Consider the following 19,871-nt stretch of genomic DNA (forward strand, 5'->3'; position numbering starts at 1 on the left):
AGTCATTTAAATTTTTATTTGCTTGCATATTTTTAAACTTATACAAAAAAAGAGATTAAATTTTACTTGTAAGGGGATAACTCTTTTCAAATTCTTCAAATAGACATGTGTTGTTCCCCTTGCTGATTTTGAGTTTTGATCATAATTGAGAAATGTTTCCATATTACCAGTTGTCCGGATAGGACTACATATATTTTTTAAATGAAACTCTAGCGGCCTACATTATTATAGTGGCAATAACATGGTATAAAAATAAATAAAAATTCGCTAGTCAAAATCAAATTGTTATATGTCAGCTTCAACAAGTCCAACTTTTAATGCATTTTTATAAGGATTTTGTTGATATGTATTTTTTGTTTTTCTCAGCATCGGATGTATCTCAGATTGATGATCTTGATGAGTTGGAAGTCTACGGAGAAGGAGATCTGAGTGGCACAACAATTACTTCATTCACATTTGAGGTAAAAAATCTTTTTTCCAAAATATTGAGCACGTTTAAGTTTTCTAATAAATGTTCACCTTTAATCTAGACGGTAAATTCTGTTGCATTACAGAAGATTTGGGTTGCTTTATTCCCTGTCTAGATGTACGAGATTAGATATGGCTGTCACAGTTTTCAAAGACAATTGTGATGTAGCCAAGTGAACATTAATAGTTTCTTCTCATCAGCCAAGAAAAACAAACTCACAATACAAATTCGTTTGTTAGAAAAATATAAAATTATTTTATTTCTTGCCTTGGGTGCATGCTTCCAAACAGTAAATGGAGGGGAAAGCAGGAGGCGGATTTAGTAGTGGCTCATGCTATTGTTGCTTTTTGACTGGTTGGCTCTTGTGCTTCACCTGCTTATATATATATATATATATTAACCTGTTCTCTAGCAGGTGTTCACACCCCAACAGCTGTAAGGGTCAGTTATTTGACCTATTCACCTCCAGCAACATCAGTTTTGACAGCTTCATCCCATCACTTGGTGCTTCTTAGCTTCAAACTGTCACACATGTGAGTGTATACAGTCTCAACATGCAACACAATTAGCGAAAAGTGAGTTTTGCTAAATTGGCTTAGGATTTTCAAAATTTTCAAAAAATACCTTCCTTGTTACAATTCAAACCTTCCTGTTTATCTTTTTTTTTTTTTAATCAAAACTTCGTTTCCTCTAATTTTCTTCAAAAGCTATTTTTCAATTAAATTTCTACTTTATCGTTTTTCCAAATTTTTGGGTATGTTCATTACTGCAATATTTAAATTCTGCTCTAATAACGAAGAAATGCCAAAAATCTTTACGGTGTACCCATGACAGAAAGAAAATATACCATAAAAATGATATAAATTGATTAGATAGTTTTATTTAAAAAAAAAAAAAAAAAAAAATTAAATTTTATGGATGGACAAGGATTTGACCTTTCAATGACATTTTGCAATTAGTTTGAAGGACAAGGGAGATAATTCCAAATAATTTGTGAGAGTTTGGAAAGCTATTCGGTGCTTGTTAAGATATAGTTGACATCAGTTTTTTAAATATATCGTTTAAAAAAAAAATATTACAAAGGTAAGTGTCATGTCGAAAATAGTAATATATCTAAAAATTATGAAAATTCATTGAGTAGAACAACTGCTATTGTGTTTTTAGTAAAAAAAAATATCTATTCCTATAGACAACGAATATTGCAGTCGTGACACAAGTAACCTAAAATATCCATTCGGAATAATGTCCTGCCTACTTTATAACGTCTAAGAAAAATTTGATTTTACTCAATTTTTCGTAAAAATTACTTTCAACTAGAAATAACTTTCTACTCAATGATTTTTCATAATTTTTGGATATATTACTATTTTCGGCATGACAATTAAGTACGTAATATCATTTTTGCTTAAAACGACACATTTAAAAATAAAAAAAAAACGATCTCTCGACTGTATTTTAACAAGCATCAGCCATTCTTAACATGGGGAGGGAGGAGGAAGTATTGGAAAAACTCAAATTCATCACAGGTTAACTTCCCTTTAAAACATCCTACAAAAATAATATAAAATCAGCCTTATACATCATCGTAATGCCCATGAATTCCCATTAATTGCTTAAAAATGATTTTCTTCATAAAACTAAAACTACTTGATCAATTTATGTGATTTTTAGTCTAATATTTTTGTTACACTACAAGTATGTACAGCATACAGGTTTTTCTTTTAGTTTTGTTTTTTTCTTGGTGGAGGAAGGTTATGAACTAGAACTGATATATTTTTTTTGATTACCAATTTATATTTGATTTTTCTTTTTTCTTTATTTTCTTTTTTCTGTTTTTTTTTTTTTTTTTTACCAACCTATATTTAATAATTTTTCTTTATCTTTATTTTTTAAATTCTATTTTATTGCGGCCTTCTAGGTGTGTGACAGTATTCTTAACATTGGACCGTGTGGCCGAATGGTTATGGGTGAACCAGCATTTTTATCGGAAGAATTTTGTAACACGATTGACCCCGACTTGGAATTAGTTACGACTTCCGGTTACAGCAAGAACGGAGCTCTGTCAGTTTTACAGGTCAGTCTTAAAAATATTGAGTACATATTAGAAAGGCTTAAGGAAAAAAAAAAAATTTTTTTTAGAAAATTAAATATCTTTTATCGGACAAGCTATCCCAGTTATTACCTGAGGGAAGATCTATGATAGTTGTGTTGGACCCTCACCCAGATCACACTTGCCTAACTTGGAAAAAAAAAAAAAAAAAAAAAAAAATGACAGAGCAATGATTAGGTGGACACGCAGCGTAAAGCCAGACCGTATCAAGAACATTAGATCAGACACTAATTGAAAAATTAACCATCCCAAAATTTGAATTCCTAATAAAGGTTAACTATTTTCATGGCACGTCGAAACAAGTAAATCAACATTTTCAGAGACCTAAGACTGGTTAGCAAAAGAAAGCCAAGTGCCCTAAGAAAGCATGAAAAAAAATCACGCAAGACCGTAAACAGTGGCAAATGGACACAGTTAATTCCCACGATCATGATCACTGGAGACATAGTACAAGGACAGCTAGACACAGACGATAAATCTGGATGGTGTGAGTGTTTAATATTTACTAGCAGGCCGCCCGGCATTGCCCGGTTGTAAAATACACTTAAATATGATATTTTGATTAATGCAGATTTTGTATTATTATATTATAATGGACCCAATATATAGTAATGATATAAAAAAAAGAAAAAAAAAAAAAAATGACTCATCCGCCACCACCGAGAATTGAAACCAAAATATTTAGCTTATAATTTACTTTTTCCTTTGACATTAATGCCTGAGCTATGAAAACATGTTTGCTGCAAGGCTAAAAATTAAAACATGAACCAATAGCTATCATGTTGCGCATGCATATTTGTAATGCGGTCGTTCGACTTTCACCTGACAAATTCCATTTTTTTAAATTTTCACACTTTTGCACTGATTTTCCCCGGCTAAAGCACAACCTTTACTCCTGATCTGAAATGGAACACGTGCATCAAATCTGGTGCCATGGTCGCTGGAAAAAATGGTGGGATCCTTCTATCGATCCAGTAGATCTCTCACTGTGGATGCAATTCTCTACCTATTTAAGAGCCAGGTACATCCAAAGATGGAGTACTGTTGCCACATCTGGGCAGGAGCTGATAGAAAGACCTTATCCTGCCTTGATAGAGTTCAAAATAGACTTCGTAACTTAGTAGGGGATGCTCTTTTTTCTTCCTGCAACCTTTTTTCCAAAGAAGAAATGTTACGAGCCTGTCTCTGTTTTATCGTTGTTTTCATGGCAAGTGCTTGTCTGAGCGCCAATCTATGGTCCCCCCTTGCCAAACTTTTACAAGAAACACTCGTCTAGCTGAAAACAGTATCAATAATTTCCCCTGCTCTTTATCTGTATCTAAACCTAAACGTAGATTCCATAAACAAACTTTCTTTCTTAGAACTGCACGCCTGTGGAATTGTCTTCCATTTTCCTGCTTTCCAGCTGACTACAATATGGTCGTCTTCAAGTCCAACATAATCAAGTTCCTGATGAGCCGTTCACTTAGTTAACAAATTTACCGAATTTCCACTACTAACGATTACTATGATATTGTCCCATTGACTATTGCACACTCTTTAACCCTTATCCTCGACTGGCCTCTGGGCCTTGATAAGTGCTGACGCCTATGTAAAAAAAAATATATATATATATATATATAGTTTCACAGAGGTTTGAATACCCTATATATGAAGTGTCATGTCTGTAGACCAAAACCTGGCAGAGGATATTGGTAGGCAAAATTTTTTAAACAAATATATATATACGCATACATAATATATATAGAAAGAGTTTTGTGTTTACTATATCCTTTTTATGCAAATACTTCGTAAATATAAATCACGTAGAGTATCTGCATGAATATAATTACACGTAATAGTTAACTGAAGATCATCATCCCATAAGAAAACCGAAAAACTAGTAGGGAATTAAAATAAATGTTTAAAAGAATATGCAAATTAGCTAGATTTTTTTGCAGATAAATGCAAGGTACTTGTACAGTTTAACCAAAACGTTAAAAAATGAAAATATCGAAAAAGGTTATATTGTACGTATCCGTTTTGAACTGAAAATCTCCGAAAAAAATTTCACTTAATTTGATTGAGTAGTTTTTTTTTTTTTTTTTTTTTTTTCACAGCGGAAAAACATGTTTTTATGAAAGCGTGTTGAAGGCAGCATCTTGGATTTGTTCTTACTTTTTGTTTGGACTTTAGAAACGTCATGGGGAGATAACTCCAGTTAAAGTGCCGACGCTCCCTCCCCATCTTTAATTCTAGCTTTTCTTCCTAAAAATCGAACCTTTTGCCCGGTATCATAACAAATTGTTTTTTCACTGTAAAAAAAAAAAAATACTTGATGAAAATAAGTGAAATATTTTTCGGAGAACTTCATTCCATAACGGAAACGTACAATTTAAACTTTTTTTTTCGATATTTTCATTTTTTTAATGTCTTGACTAAACTGTACAAGTACCAAATATAATTCCATGACCCATATGTAACAAAGTTGTATTTTCTTTTTAAATAAATAGAAACAAGGGTTTTTAATATGAATATCAATACGCAAAAAATAAAAACCCCAGAAAATTCATAGGAATATAGATTCTCTTCTGGACTTCGGAGCACATTATGGTTTAAAACTTAAAAATTTTATTAAGTTTACATAGAGATTTTTGTTGTGATAAAGTTGAAGGACAACTTACTGTATTGTTTTCTTTTATTATTACTAGTGGGGTTGCGCCAGGCATTGCCCGGTTATAAAATACGCTTAAATATATTTTAATTTATGCAGATTTTATATTATTATGAGCCAATTCTCTATTAAATATTATATGTACTACTGATTTCGGCTCTTGCACAGTTTAAGCAAGACATCAAAAAATGAAAATATTGAAAAAAGGTTATATTGTACGTATCCATTTTGGACTGAAGATCTCCAAAAAAAAAATTTCATTTAATTTGATCGAGTATTTTTTTTTTTTTACTGCGTGTTTTAGTCAGCCAGTATGGAAATTTTTAACATGCCATGGGAGATAACTCCATGTAAAGCGCTGAGACTCCCTCCCCATCTTTAATACTAGCTTTTCTTCTCAAAAATCAAACGTTTTGCTCGGTATCATAACAAATTGTTTTTTCGCCGTAAAAAAAAAAACCTACTTGCTTGATGAAATTAAGTGAAATTTTTTTTTCAGAGAACTTCGTTCCATAATGGATGCATACAATATAACCTTTTTTCGATGTTTTCATTTTTTAAAGTCTTGATTAAACTGTGCAAGTATCCTGATTTCAAATGTTCTTTAAAACAAAATGACTTTGATGCCATTACCTAGAATTGAAGCCTAAATCATTTAGCGATCCAGCCACATTCCCTATCGTTTGAGCTATCAGCAGATTGATAAGAAAGATTTAAAATTAAACAACTTCAAGCTATGAATTTCTGCAAGTTGAAATGAACATTTTGCATTTCAACTTGCCAGCATATTTCTGTATGTATTATTCATCCATCCAAACAAAGGTTTTGCTCGTTATAAACCATCCTTAGTGTATGATTACTATTTTCTGTTAATTTCAGTGTCATGTGACCAGTAGTTCAAGAGTTTGTCAGTAAAATATTCACACACACACACACACACTGTTTAATTAGATTTTTATTATTAAAATATTTTAAGTGATAGAATTTGTTTCTTAAATACAAACAAGTCTTTTGAAACGGCTCCTGCCGACTACAATGGTAGCGAAAGCATTAGAAAAGTAGAAAGTGGATCTTGGGTTTATTTTCTGGAGCTTTGTAACTGTTGCTTCTCTTATTTTGTCCTTTAGTCCTCACATTCAATAAGTGATATTTCTGACAAAGGGGAATATAGTTGCTGTTTTCTAAGTTGAAATCTATACAAGTTATTCTTGGCTAGTTTTTCACTTTGAATTAGTATTTAGAAATAATTCTCTTTTAGAAGTCCTTCCATCAAATAGCTTTGATGCTAGTAGTAATTATTATAATATAGGATAAATATAATAATTATTAATTATGCTATATATATATATATATATATATATATATATATATATATATAATGCTTAAATGTTGGCTAATGTGTTACTTTTTCCTTTCTATTTTAGAGAAGCATTCGTCCACAGGTTGTGACAACATTTGAGTTGTTTGATTGCCTGGATATGTGGACTGTATTTGGACCTAAACCCGCATTAACGGAAGAAGAGGAAGTACTGGTAAGTAGTAAGAACATTGATTTTTCTCTTTCTCATATATATGTATATATGTGTGTGTGTGTGTGTGTATTTTGTAAGGAAAAAATATATACATTTTTATATTCACTGAAATATATATATATATATATATATATATATATATGTATATATAAATTTTGAGTAAATATAAAAATGTACATTTTTCCTTATAAGATAGTCGAAACTATTACGAATAATAAGCTTAATGAAGATGTATTGGTGCCTCTTTGTTATTAAAATGAAAATAGTAAAAATCAAAATATCGAATTTCAAGTGAAGCAATCTACTTAACTGTCATGTCACAGTAATGAACATATCCAAAAATTACAAAAAAACGATAAGGTACAAAATTAATTTCTTGAATTTTGCACTAATAATAAAGAAGTAGCAATGTATTAATGGCTTTCGGAGCATATACATGTACGATTGCATTCCAGCTACTACAAAAGTCGATCCATAAACAACATAATTTTTTTTTAATATATAAACACATTTTCATATTTATTTTTGCCATAAGTGTCTTACATATGTTTCATTGTACATATAGCCGTTGTTGCCATCACACAAATCCAAGTCTTTATCAGGTATGTGTGCACAGTGTGATGTAAAGAAGTGAAACCTGGCCAGTAGGGGTTGAGGATATGTGTTGCATGAAGAGAAATGAGGTGATGCATGTGTAATGTGAATCTTAAAGACAGGCTTAAATCTGATGACCTTGGAGCAATATTAAACTTAGACAGTATAGGGAGATGTGTGCATAAAAGTAGACTTTGATGGTATGGTCACGTTGAAAGAATGGATGAGAATTCTTGGGTTAGTAGATGTAGAATGGTTAAGGTAGCAGGTTCAGTGCACTAAGAAAAACATGGGAGGAAGTTATAAAAGTGTACTTGAGAGAAAGAGGGATAAATGAAGACCTGGTCAGAGATAGGTTAGTTTGGATGCCAATTTCTAAAAGCTATCCAACACATGCCAGCATGTAAAAATGGATGCTTAACTGAATATAATGATGATGAAATAAAATGGATGTCATTTTTTAAAATTTATTTAAAATAGTTACAATTAGGAATATGTTAAAATTGCATGACCCTCCCCCCCCAAAAAAAAAATAAAAAAAAAATTCGGTACTTGTGCAGTTTACTGACCATACTTTCTTTTTTTTTTTTTTTTTTTGAAAGAATTTTCCAATTAAATTCAATTTTTATGGTCTCTTTTGTTAAATTGTCAGAATGGTTAAAAAGTACTCCTGTTATATTAGGATCAAATTCACATTTGTTGTATATGGCATTGAATCTTACCTGTGTTGTGTGTGTACTGTTTGTGTTCTTATCATAAAGGACTATATCTATGTAACTATGCACATTGTGTTTGTGATATATAACGGATTGTTGTCCTAAATGTCTATCTTAACGGCCCGTGATTCATCTAGTTTTTATGTGTGCATGTCGGAACATATGATACACAAAACGAAGACGACATATCTGTCTGCTGTTGGCTGCCTCTGTCTTTTGGCTGCTGCCTGGAGAATTCGTCATTCATTTTGGGTGGAGCCGGACCTGTTTAAAGAAAATGCTTCAAATGAGGTACCCAAGATGAATGAGTGTTTTTAATATATATTTTATTTCCTCCTTGGGCATCTTGTCACAACAGAACTAGAGTGAATCTTGGCTTGTGGGTTTTTTTATTTGAGACCATTAGTTCTCCCATAGAGAGACCTTCTTAACCCATCTTGCTTGTTCGGCATCTCAAATCCAACTCACTAAACTTAACTCAGCTTATTCAAACCGGAACATGTGACATGTCACGATTGTCCCCATTTGGATACTTCCGGTACAAATGATCAGTTACAAAGTTTGATACATGTCAAAACATGATCATTCAATTCTCTGTTTACTGTTTGCTAGATAGATAAACAGTTAATTAACATCTCTCTCCATATTAATGATAATAAACTAGCAGGACCTGTGGAAATTCCACAGGGCACTCCTTCATATGTAATATATTGCTGTTGGCATTCTGTGAATGTTCAGCTTAAATGAAGACGCCTTGGTATTATTGTAGCTCTTTTGTTAAAACTGCAAAAGTATTTTCTAAACTAGCAGAGACACCTTGCATAGCCCAGTTGTAAAGTATGCTTAAATATGATATTTTAATTCTTGCAGATTTTGTATATATATTATTATAGAGTTAATGTTCTCTCGATTTTTATATGTTATAAAGTTGTGATTTCAAAAATAAAAAAATATGTCCATATGACTTGGGTGCATCAGCTTAAACTAAAACTTATAAAAACAAGTGCATGCATAGTCCTTCATGAGTGTACAGTAAACGAGACTCCCCCAAAAAATGATTAAGTTCAGCATTGCCCCCCTCCCGGCCCCATTTAGTCTCAAAAGTCCCTAGGGGACGTCAAATCCTGGTGAAAATGAATAAACGGTGCAGTTTTAGACATTAACATATGTAAATTTGAGTTCTGCACCATGCAAAAAAAGAAATGACTTAGTTCATCATTTGCCCCCCACCACCTCACCCCCTCTATTTAGCCCCAAAAGTGTGCAAGGCCTTAACATATTTAAATTAGAGTTGAGCACCATGCAAAACTGCTAAATAGACATGCGCAGAAAATTTTGGACAAATATAGTAAAATAGTCTCCAAAATGGAGTGTGTTTATTAGCCCTAAAAGAGCTCCTGGGGCACACCCAAGAGTTATCGCAAAGTATAGACAAACAAAATTATATAAAAATCAGATAGTTATAACTTTTCAGAAAGTTTTATAAAAATCCAAGGCATTAATTTTTTTTTTTTAATAAGCACAAAAGTGTTCATTTTAGCCATTTAAACCCGAAAGGCACCCCTGGGAGTGGGGGGGGGGTCTGGAGTTTTCCGTTACTTTTTTACTCGTATCATGTTTAATGTTTGTGCAAAGTTTTAAAAAATTCTAGTTATTGAGAAAAGTGTGCACAAACGTAAATTTACAGGTTCACCCTCCTTTTGTCGGGGGAACCAAATATATATATATATATATATAAACTTTGATTTCTTCAGCTATAATCAAAACTGAAACCAAAACTTAATGATGGTAAAATTATTAAAAAAGATGGAAGTCCATAACAAATGATAATTACTCATATATAAGCGTGACACACAAAATAAATAACGTACATGCAATATATAGATAATAATGTTATTCGTTTAACACAGTAAACTGCACAAGTACCAAGAATGCAAATTGGTTAAATCGACGAGCCAAACAATTAGATTTTGGAACAATTCATTTTAAAACATTTTTTTTACCTTAGCAACCCCAGTTAATTTTCAATTATTTGCATGTTTCATCTTCTGCGATTGAACAATCTCATTTTTAAAACTGCATATTAAAGATTTTTTTTTTTATCAACAAGGCAAATTACCACTAAGACCTACGGAGAATTAAGTGCCAAATTTACAGAGGCATCCTAAGTGGAGAATTGTGCAGCAAGTTGTTTGTTCACATTACATTTGAACTTTTGATACAGCTAGGGAAACCAGGAGCAAGGAAGAAATTTCAAAGCCAAGCAGTTTTAGAAAAAGAAGCTTTTAGAGTAGAAACCTTTTCTTATATCTGGGGGCCTCTATGGTAAAGGGGTGTGATTTTGCTGGTTGTTGCATTGGTCATAAAACATTTCATTGAACTACTTGTAAAACAAGAACAGGGAGTCAACATTGTAACAATGGGGGCTGGAGCTTGGTAGACAGTGTTGGAGATTCTTATTTGGACTGCAGTGTTGTTTGATGTAGAATTTTTCTAGCCAGGTAAAAGGAGCCCACCTTTCATAGAGCAAACTTCTAAATTTCTATCATTCATGTTTTGCAGAAAAGAGCTGAAGATGATGATGAAGATAAAGTGAAAGAAGAGAACGAGGAAAAGAAAGAAAAGCCGGAAGAGGAAGACATTGAAGATGGACACGCCTTTTTGATTCTCAGTAAAACCGATTCAAGTATGGTTAGTATTTTGGCTAGTCTTAGTTGTGTCCTTGCATTTCTCTTAGAGGCTTTGTCCGTCTTTCATCAGTGTCACTTTGTTATATACTAGTGTCATTGAACCCCCCCCCCCATATGACTGAAGATAGAATGTTAGCTGTCAAAAGTTCAAGACTCAAATATGAGAGGCATGAGTACCGAAAATAGACAAAACATGTCTTACATACAAGGAAAGTTTAAAATCAGGAGAAATGCTATTAAAAATGTAAAATAAAATCCTAAAAAAATAGCAAGTCTTTTTTTTTTTTTTTTTCTGCTTTTATCTTTTCTTGTCACTTTTTCTCTCTCTTTCTCCGCCCTCTCTTTCTCTTCCCTCTTTCTCTTTCCTCTTTTTTGTCCCTCACCTCTTTTTCTTACTCTTTTTTCCTTTTCTTTTTTTCTTTTTTTTCCTCTTTTTCTTTTTCCTTCTCTCTCTCTCAGCTAAAGAGGGATAACTCTGATCCAGACAAACTTCTTCGGTTATTTCGCTAAACAGTTTTGTTCACAAATTAATTTCATGTTTAAGACATCGGTTCAAAAACAAAGAATTGTTTTGAATTGCAAACTACGATATTGAAAATGAACATAAAAACTAATATTTCTTCATTTCTAAATATTTTTATTCTTTCACAGATTCTGCAGACTGGACAGGAGATAATGGAATTGGACCACAGCGGCTTTAGCACTCAAGCCCCAACGATATTCGCAGGAAATATTGGCAACAACCGATATATTGTTCAAGTCTCTCCTATGGGAGTCCGTTTGCTGGAAGGCGGTAACTTTCTTTTATGATCTTTCTCCCACTGCTGCCCCCCCCCCCCCATCTTTTCATTATCGAATGATTGATTTCGAATCACAGATAGTGTGTCTTGGTACTTTTCTCGGGAGGTTTGTATGTTCTTGAAGTAGGAGACAATAATTTTTAAATATTCCCCCTCTACATTCAGGGTAAGTTGTAGTATAGCAGTTATGTCAATGGTTTCATGTTATATAGCAGTGAATACCGAGTTCAACCATTCCTCTTTTGCTTAATTGCAGCACAATGACAGGTGCGTGATCTACAATATGATTGGTTTGGTTTGGCTTAATTTGATTTGGTTATTTTACTGCATATCAACCCTTTTCAGGTTATTTAATGCTGAATCCAGTTATTTCGGAAACAATTTTTTTGCTTCAAGTTCTTTTATATCTTTAAATATTTATTTGTAGAGTTTGGTTTAATTGTTTTGTTTTTTGGGTTATTTAATACTGAATCCAGTTATTTTGTAGAATGGTTTTTATTCTTCAAGCTCTTTGTATCTTCAATCGCTAGTTTGTAGTGTTTGGCTTGTTTGTTTTATAGTGGATTTGATCGTCTTTGTTTCCTGCCCTGCAGAACATGAATGAGTTTTGCAATGGGAGAGGGAAAATGGTTACAGTATTAATGTTTGGTACATTTTATGTTAGAAAACCAGTCAAGAAGTGGGGGAGATAGAAAAAGAAAGGGGAAATGAAAAGGGGGAAAAGGTGGGTTGTTGTTTTTGGTTTTGTTTATGCAGAACATGATTAAGTTTTTCAAAAGGAAGTAGAAAAACAAAAAGCATCAATGTTAGGTGCATTTCATCTCGGGAAGCCTCTACAATGTAAAATCCACCAAACCCAACACACACTGTAGTAATAAGAACATTACATTTCTGAACTTTTCGGATGAGGATTGCAAGGACCCGTGGTATAGTGGTTAGAGTACTTGGAAAAATTAATTGTAAAAGTGACCTTCTCCTGAAGGTTGAAGGTTCAATCCTCAGTATGGGCAACTGAAAAATACAATTGAAAATTACTTAGAACTTCTATCCAGTCATGGCTGATGGAACGAAGGCATACTACCCCCGTGAAATAAATAAAGGGTTCCGTTCAAAATGACATCATTTCAGTTTCTTTGCAAGTCCTACATAAAACCTTGGTATTTTGGAACCTTTTTCCCTCTCAGCTCTATTTAATTCGTTATCATTGAGGACACTAAGTACTAGTAAGGTTGCTTCTTTTTCCTTGTCTGATATAAGTATGTTGGGGTTAAAAGCTGTTTTTAGGTGCATTGCTGCAGGAATTGCATAGTTATATGAAATTTAAAGAAGTTTTAACGAAAACAAAACTATTTGAACAGTTGGGCTTAAAAATCTATCAATGAGCAAGGAGAGATATAAATGTTATGACTGATAGAATATTGAAAGAGAATGAAGGGTTGATGTAAGAGAATAAGAAAAGCTGCGCAAAAAAAATTGAGATGAAAAAAAATGTTTAAATGTATCTTGAAACACGTGTTATGAAGATTGTCAAGAAGAAAAAAACTGATGTTATTCAAGTAAAAATATCCCGTTTTAGTTTAATAAATGAATTTTCAGACAAATGTATTCTTGTACAACCAAGCTGAAACACTTTGACACTGTTTCAGTGAAATTTCTGAGAATACATAAACAAAAACATACAATCTTACTATTTAAGCAGTTCACTGAAAATTTCGACACTGCTTCAGTAAAATTTCTGAAAATGAAAAAAAAAACATTCTTATTTAAATAGTTCACTGAGTTTTTTTCTTTCAACATATTAAAATGTTGCCTTGAAATATTTGGAAGAATATGCTGAAATTCCTTTATTTTTACAAATGCAAAAAAAAGAAAGAATAAATAAGGGAAGGAACTTTGTACGAAAAAAAGTATAAAATAGAAAATATTGAACAGACTATATGCTAAGGCATTTTTATCGAACAGACTATATGCTAAGGCATTTTTATCGAACAGACTATATGCTAAGGCATTTTTATCGAACAGACTATATGCTAAGGCATTTTTATCGAACAGACTATATGCTAAGGCATTTTTATCAAACAGACTATATGCTAAGGCATTTTTATCGAACAGACTATATGTTACATGATAAGGGCTGTCCCCTGTTCATGTAAGTATAAAAATAGAGAGATTAGTTAAAATGAAAATAAGAGAAAGCAGAAATCGAACCCTGGACATAAGTTTTAAAGAACAATAGGTTTAAATGGAATGTCCAGTAAATTGTTAATTCGGATGAAATAAATAATAAATAAACTATTCAATTGTTAAAAGAATGTGGATAATAAAATATGGGTTAAATAAATTAGATATGTAGGTTGAATTTCTTTGTGGAAACAACACAAGAAAAAATAGGTTATTGGGAAATCAATGTCGGAAACGTACAAAGTCGCGCATGTTGAAACAGGTTAATTTTGCTCACGTGGCCGGGATGCATGGATTTCTCAATATAGGAGTGAGAGTTAGTTGGTCGGGGAGACCGTCAGGGGAGACGGTCAGTGAGAAAACTCAGAGACAGGCGGACGTCTGAAGCGAGACGTCACTTCAGAAACTAAAATGTGAAACTTTGAATTCTTAATGAGGAAATCACGATCGGTCGTAAAGAAATAAATTCATCATGTGTTTTGTGATAAAGCTCATCTTTGTGTTTGTGATTTCTACAAAAAGGTAAATTGTATTGTTATTATATGTCTGTGTTATAAAATGTCATTACAACAACATCTCTCTCTCTAAGATACAACATCATATGTAATAAGACAAGAACTCTCACTAAGACTCATATCTTTACTAATAAGAACTCACGTAACATACGCGCACAAGTGGTATCGTCTAATACTAATAATGATAACAATATAACATATATGCTAAGGCATTTTTATCGAACAGACTATATGCTAAGGCATTTTTATCAAACAGGCTATATGCTAAGGCATTTTTATCGAACAGACTATATGCTAAGGCATTTTTATCGAACAGACTATATGCTAAGGCATTTTTATCGAACAGACTATATGCTAAGGCATTTTTATCGAACAGACTATATGCTAAGGCATTTTTATCGAACAGACTATATGCTAAGGCATTTTTATCGAACAGACTATATGCTAAGGCATTTTTATCGAACAGACTATATGCTAAGGCATTTTTATCGAACAGGCTATATGCTAAGGCATTTTTATCGAACAGGCTATATGCTAAGGCATTTTTATCGAACAGACTATATGCTAAGGCATTTTTATCGAACAGACTATATGCTAAGGCATTTTTATCGAACAGACTATATGCTAAGGCATTTTTATCGAACAGACTATATGCTAAGGCATTTTTATCGAACAGACTATATGCTAAGGCATTTTTATCGAACAGACTATATGCTAAGGCATTTTTATCGAACAGACTATATGCTAAGGCATTTTTATCGAACAGGCTATATGCTAAGGCATTTTTATCGAACAGACTATATGCTAAGGCATTTTTATCGAACAGGCTATATGCTAAGGCATTTTTATCGAACAGACTATATGCTAAGGCATTTTTATCGAACAGGCTATATGCTAAGGCATTTTTATCGAACAGACTATATGCTAAGGCATTTTTATCGAACAGGCTATATGCTAAGGCATTTTTATCGAACAGACTATATGCTAAGGCATTTTTATCGAACAGACTATATGCTAAGGCATTTTTATCGAACAGGCTATATGCTAAGGCATTTTTATCGAACAGACTATATGCTAAGGCATTTTTATCGAACAGACTATATGCTAAGGCATTTTTATCGAACAGGCTATATGCTAAGGCATTTTTATCGAACAGACTATATGCTAAGGCATTTTTATCGAACAGGCTATATGCTAAGGCATTTTTATCGAACAGGCTATATGCTAAGGCATTTTTATCGAACAGGCTATATGCTAAGGCATTTTTATCGAACAGACTATATGCTAAGGCATTTTTATCGAACAGACTATATGCTAAGGCATTTTTATCGAACAGACTATATGCTAAGGCATTTTTATCGAACAGACTATATGCTAAGGCATTTTTATCGAACAGACTATATGCTAAGGCATTTTTATCGAACAGGCTATATGCTAAGGCATTTTTATCGAACAGGCTATATGCTAAGGCATTTTTATCGAACAGACTATATGCTAAGGCATTTTTATCGAACAGACTATATGCTAAGGCATTTTTATCGAACAGACTATATGCTAAGGCATTTTTATCGAACAGACTATATGCTAAGGCATTTTTATCGAACAGACTATATGCTAAGGCATTTTTATCGAACAGACTATATGCTAAGGCATTTTTATCGAACAGACTATATGCTAAGGCATTTTTATCGAACAGACTATATGCTAAGGCATTTTTATCGAACAGACTATATGCTAAGGCATTTTTATCGAACAGACTATATGCTAAGGCATTTTTATCGAACAGACTATATGCTAAGGCATTTTTATCGAACAGACTATATGCTAAGGCATTTTTATCGAACAGACTATATGCTAAGGCATTTTTATCGAACAGGCTATATGCTAAGGCATTTTTATCGAACAGACTATATGCTAAGGCATTTTTATCGAACAGACTATATGCTAAGGCATTTTTATCGAACAGGCTATATGCTAAGGCATTTTTATCGAACAGACTATATGCTAAGGCATTTTTATCGAACAGGCTATATGCTAAGGCATTTTTATCGAACAGACTATATGCTAAGGCATTTTTATCGAACAGGCTATATGCTAAGGCATTTTTATCGAACAGGCTATATGCTAAGGCATTTTTATCGAACAGACTATATGCTAAGGCATTTTTATCGAACAGGCTATATGCTAAGGCATTTTTATCGAACAGGCTATATGCTAAGGCATTTTTATCGAACAGACTATATGCTAAGGCATTTTTATCGAACAGACTATATGCTAAGGCATTTTTATCGAACAGACTATATGCTAAGGCATTTTTATCGAACAGACTATATGCTAAGGCATTTTTATCGAACAGACTATATGCTAAGGCATTTTTATCGAACAGACTATATGCTAAGGCATTTTTATCGAACAGACTATATGCTAAGGCATTTTTATCGAACAGACTATATGCTAAGGCATTTTTATCGAACAGACTATATGCTAAGGCATTTTTATCGAACAGACTATATGCTAAGGCATTTTTATCGAACAGACTATATGCTAAGGCATTTTTATCGAACAGACTATATGCTAAGGCATTTTTATCGAACAGACTATATGCTAAGGCATTTTTATCGAACAGACTATATGCTAAGGCATTTTTATCGAACAGGCTATATGCTAAGGCATTTTTATCGAACAGACTATATGCTAAGGCATTTTTATCGAACAGACTATATGCTAAGGCATTTTTATCGAACAGGCTATATGCTAAGGCATTTTTATCGAACAGGCTATATGCTAAGGCATTTTTATCGAACAGACTATATGCTAAGGCATTTTTATCGAACAGGCTATATGCTAAGGCATTTTTATCGAACAGACTATATGCTAAGGCATTTTTATCGAACAGGCTATATGCTAAGGCATTTTTATCGAACAGACTATATGCTAAGGCATTTTTATCGAACAGACTATATGCTAAGGCATTTTTATCGAACAGACTATATGCTAAGGCATTTTTATCGAACAGACTATATGCTAAGGCATTTTTATCGAACAGGCTATATGCTAAGGCATTTTTATCGAACAGGCTATATGCTAAGGCATTTTTATCGAACAGACTATATGCTAAGGCATTTTTATCGAACAGACTATATGCTAAGGCATTTTTATCGAACAGGCTATATGCTAAGGCATTTTTATCGAACAGACTATATGCTAAGGCATTTTTATCGAACAGGCTATATGCTAAGGCATTTTTATCGAACAGACTATATGCTAAGGCATTTTTATCGAACAGGCTATATGCTAAGGCATTTTTATCGAACAGGCTATATGCTAAGGCATTTTTATCGAACAGGCTATATGCTAAGGCATTTTTATCGAACAGACTATATGCTAAGGCATTTTTATCGAACAGACTATATGCTAAGGCATTTTTATCGAACAGACTATATACTAAGGAAAGTATAAAATAAAAAATATTGAACAGACTATATACTAAGGCATTTTTATTTGGATTTCATTGTTCTTGTGTTATTGTTTTCTTTTATTGCCTCAGGCAGGTTTAATTAAATTCTTGTAAAGGTGTGTAACGTAGTGTGTGTGAGCGCGTGGAAAGTATCAGCAGCAGCGAAGGATGCAGGACTCTACATTACGAGTGAAACAGTCGCATTTGCGAGTGATTTTTTAAAGTGGCAACTAGAAATAATGAAACCCTTATCTTTTGGCAATTGTATTTCTTTCATTAACAATCTTTGAAAGCTCGCTACTGAGTGAAAAATATCTTTTCAACTTTTTTTTTTTTTTTTTTTTTAATGCACAAAATAAAATTATTTAAACAACAAAAGTTTAATAGAACAATATACTATTTTTAACAAAGGATGTTTAAAAAACACATCTGAAGAAATTAGAATGTTTATACCTTCAAGTATCAACGTAAAATTTGTTGTATATTTAGAATTGCACTTGTTAAAAAAAAAAAAAACATAGAAAAATCTTTATGTACATACTCGTCACAGAATGAAGATGTCATATTCTAAAAATCATGTGGGTTTGGCTAGTAACTTTTCTATTTGGCTAGTAAATGAAAATATTTAGTTGTCAAAGGTCAACTTAAGATAAATTTGTCCGTAGAGCCCTGGGATGGTCAGCATGTGAACATCAGCAATAGTCAAAATAAAGGGGCTCCTTCAGTCTTTGACAGACTATGGATACCCACGAAAGGGTGCCTGCGCGTGAAATTTTTGTGGTAGGAGGTGCGTTATCTCCAACAACATCTCTTGTGAGTCAACATTGTTAAACACCAGTGGCAAGTAGAGAGTATATGCAGGACGACTGGAAACAAATGCAGAGATAAGCGGAGATCACATACAGCGCCTAGAATTCCCAAATGGTCACCCATCTGGTACTATCCAGGCTCAACGTTGCTTAACTTCAGTGATCTGACGAGAACCAGTGCAACGTGATTATGCTGTGTATTCAAAAGTAGTCAAAATACCTCATATACAAATTGGGAAGTGTGCGCGAGAAGAGGAATGAAAAAAATGGAGAAAAAATGAAACATTTGCTCGCAAGGAAAAGAAAGACGAGATCGAAGAGATGGACGTGTAAGTGAAGGCGAGAAACGGCTAGTGCGGCTGGCATGCAGTGGAGGAAGGAGAACCGCTACCGAGTAAAACAACATGTGGCAGCGAGAGACTACCTTTTAAGTGGTGTCGAAACAATTATAACGGCAATGAAAAAAACTTTTGTTCAAAAAGAAAAATGCCGACCCCAATATTTTATTTATTTGCTTTATTTGTTAATTTGCGACGTAACAGTCACGTTACTCTTTTACTTTTCATATATTTATACTATTATATAAAGGCCACAGTGTGAGTTTCTTCCTCATAGGTTCCAAAACGGCTAAACCTATCTTTTGCAAATTTCACACAAATCTGATTTATGTTTGGCAATGTTCTTAAGATATGTTTTGTAAAGAAATTAATCCGATAATTATTGAAAATCGAAAAAAATCCAATCTTAAAAATAATTTTTCTCTCTTATAGATAAAAATAATTTTTACAGGGGACTGTTTTACATTACACTGGCCAAGGGAGATAATAAAATTCCAGCAAATCATTTCTTTTTAAAAAAACAGATTTATTATAATCTGGAGATATAGCTTTGTGGTAGAACATTCGACTACAGATTGAATGATTCCCTGTTCAAACCCAAGTGTACCTCACCATTTTATTTTAATTTTTTCTTATTAATGAGTTCAATTTACAATAAAAGAAAAGGTACCATTTAAAATCGCCACAAATTATTTCTTCATTAAAACAAAAGAACCAAACGAAACTCTACAAATAAATATTTGAAGCTATAAAGAACTTGAAGCATAAAAACTTTTTTCCAAAATAACTGGATTCGGCATTAAATAACCTGAAAAGGGTTAATATGCCAGAAAAACAAAACAGCCAACCATTTATAAGACGATCTAAAAGACCTCTTTGAAAAGGAAAACTGTGATAATATCCTAAACTTCTTAAAAAGAGCAAATTTTTGCCACAAAATATAAATCCCTCACAAACAATATCAAAACATCACTCAAATACTATTAGTGACAATGAACCTTGAAAAC

At 32.9% G+C, this 19,871-nt stretch overlaps 1 protein-coding gene across 1 annotated transcript in view; it reads left to right on the forward strand.

Moving 5' to 3' along the window:
- Positions 1-19,871, forward strand: part of LOC145259815 (cleavage and polyadenylation specificity factor subunit 1-like) — a 130,234-nt gene that overhangs the window by 48,812 nt on the left and 61,551 nt on the right. The window contains exons 14-18 of the mRNA XM_080117616.1: positions 367-461; positions 2,388-2,543; positions 6,657-6,764; positions 10,637-10,765; positions 11,416-11,557. Coding sequence (XP_079973742.1) covers positions 367-461; positions 2,388-2,543; positions 6,657-6,764; positions 10,637-10,765; positions 11,416-11,557 — 630 coding nt within the window. The remainder of the gene's footprint in view (positions 1-366; positions 462-2,387; positions 2,544-6,656; positions 6,765-10,636; positions 10,766-11,415; positions 11,558-19,871) is intronic.

Source organism: Euprymna scolopes, chromosome 35 (assembly GCF_053919585.1).
Source record: "Euprymna scolopes isolate OS-2025 chromosome 35, ASM5391958v1, whole genome shotgun sequence".
Lineage (NCBI taxonomy): Eukaryota > Metazoa > Mollusca > Cephalopoda > Sepiida > Sepiolidae > Euprymna > Euprymna scolopes.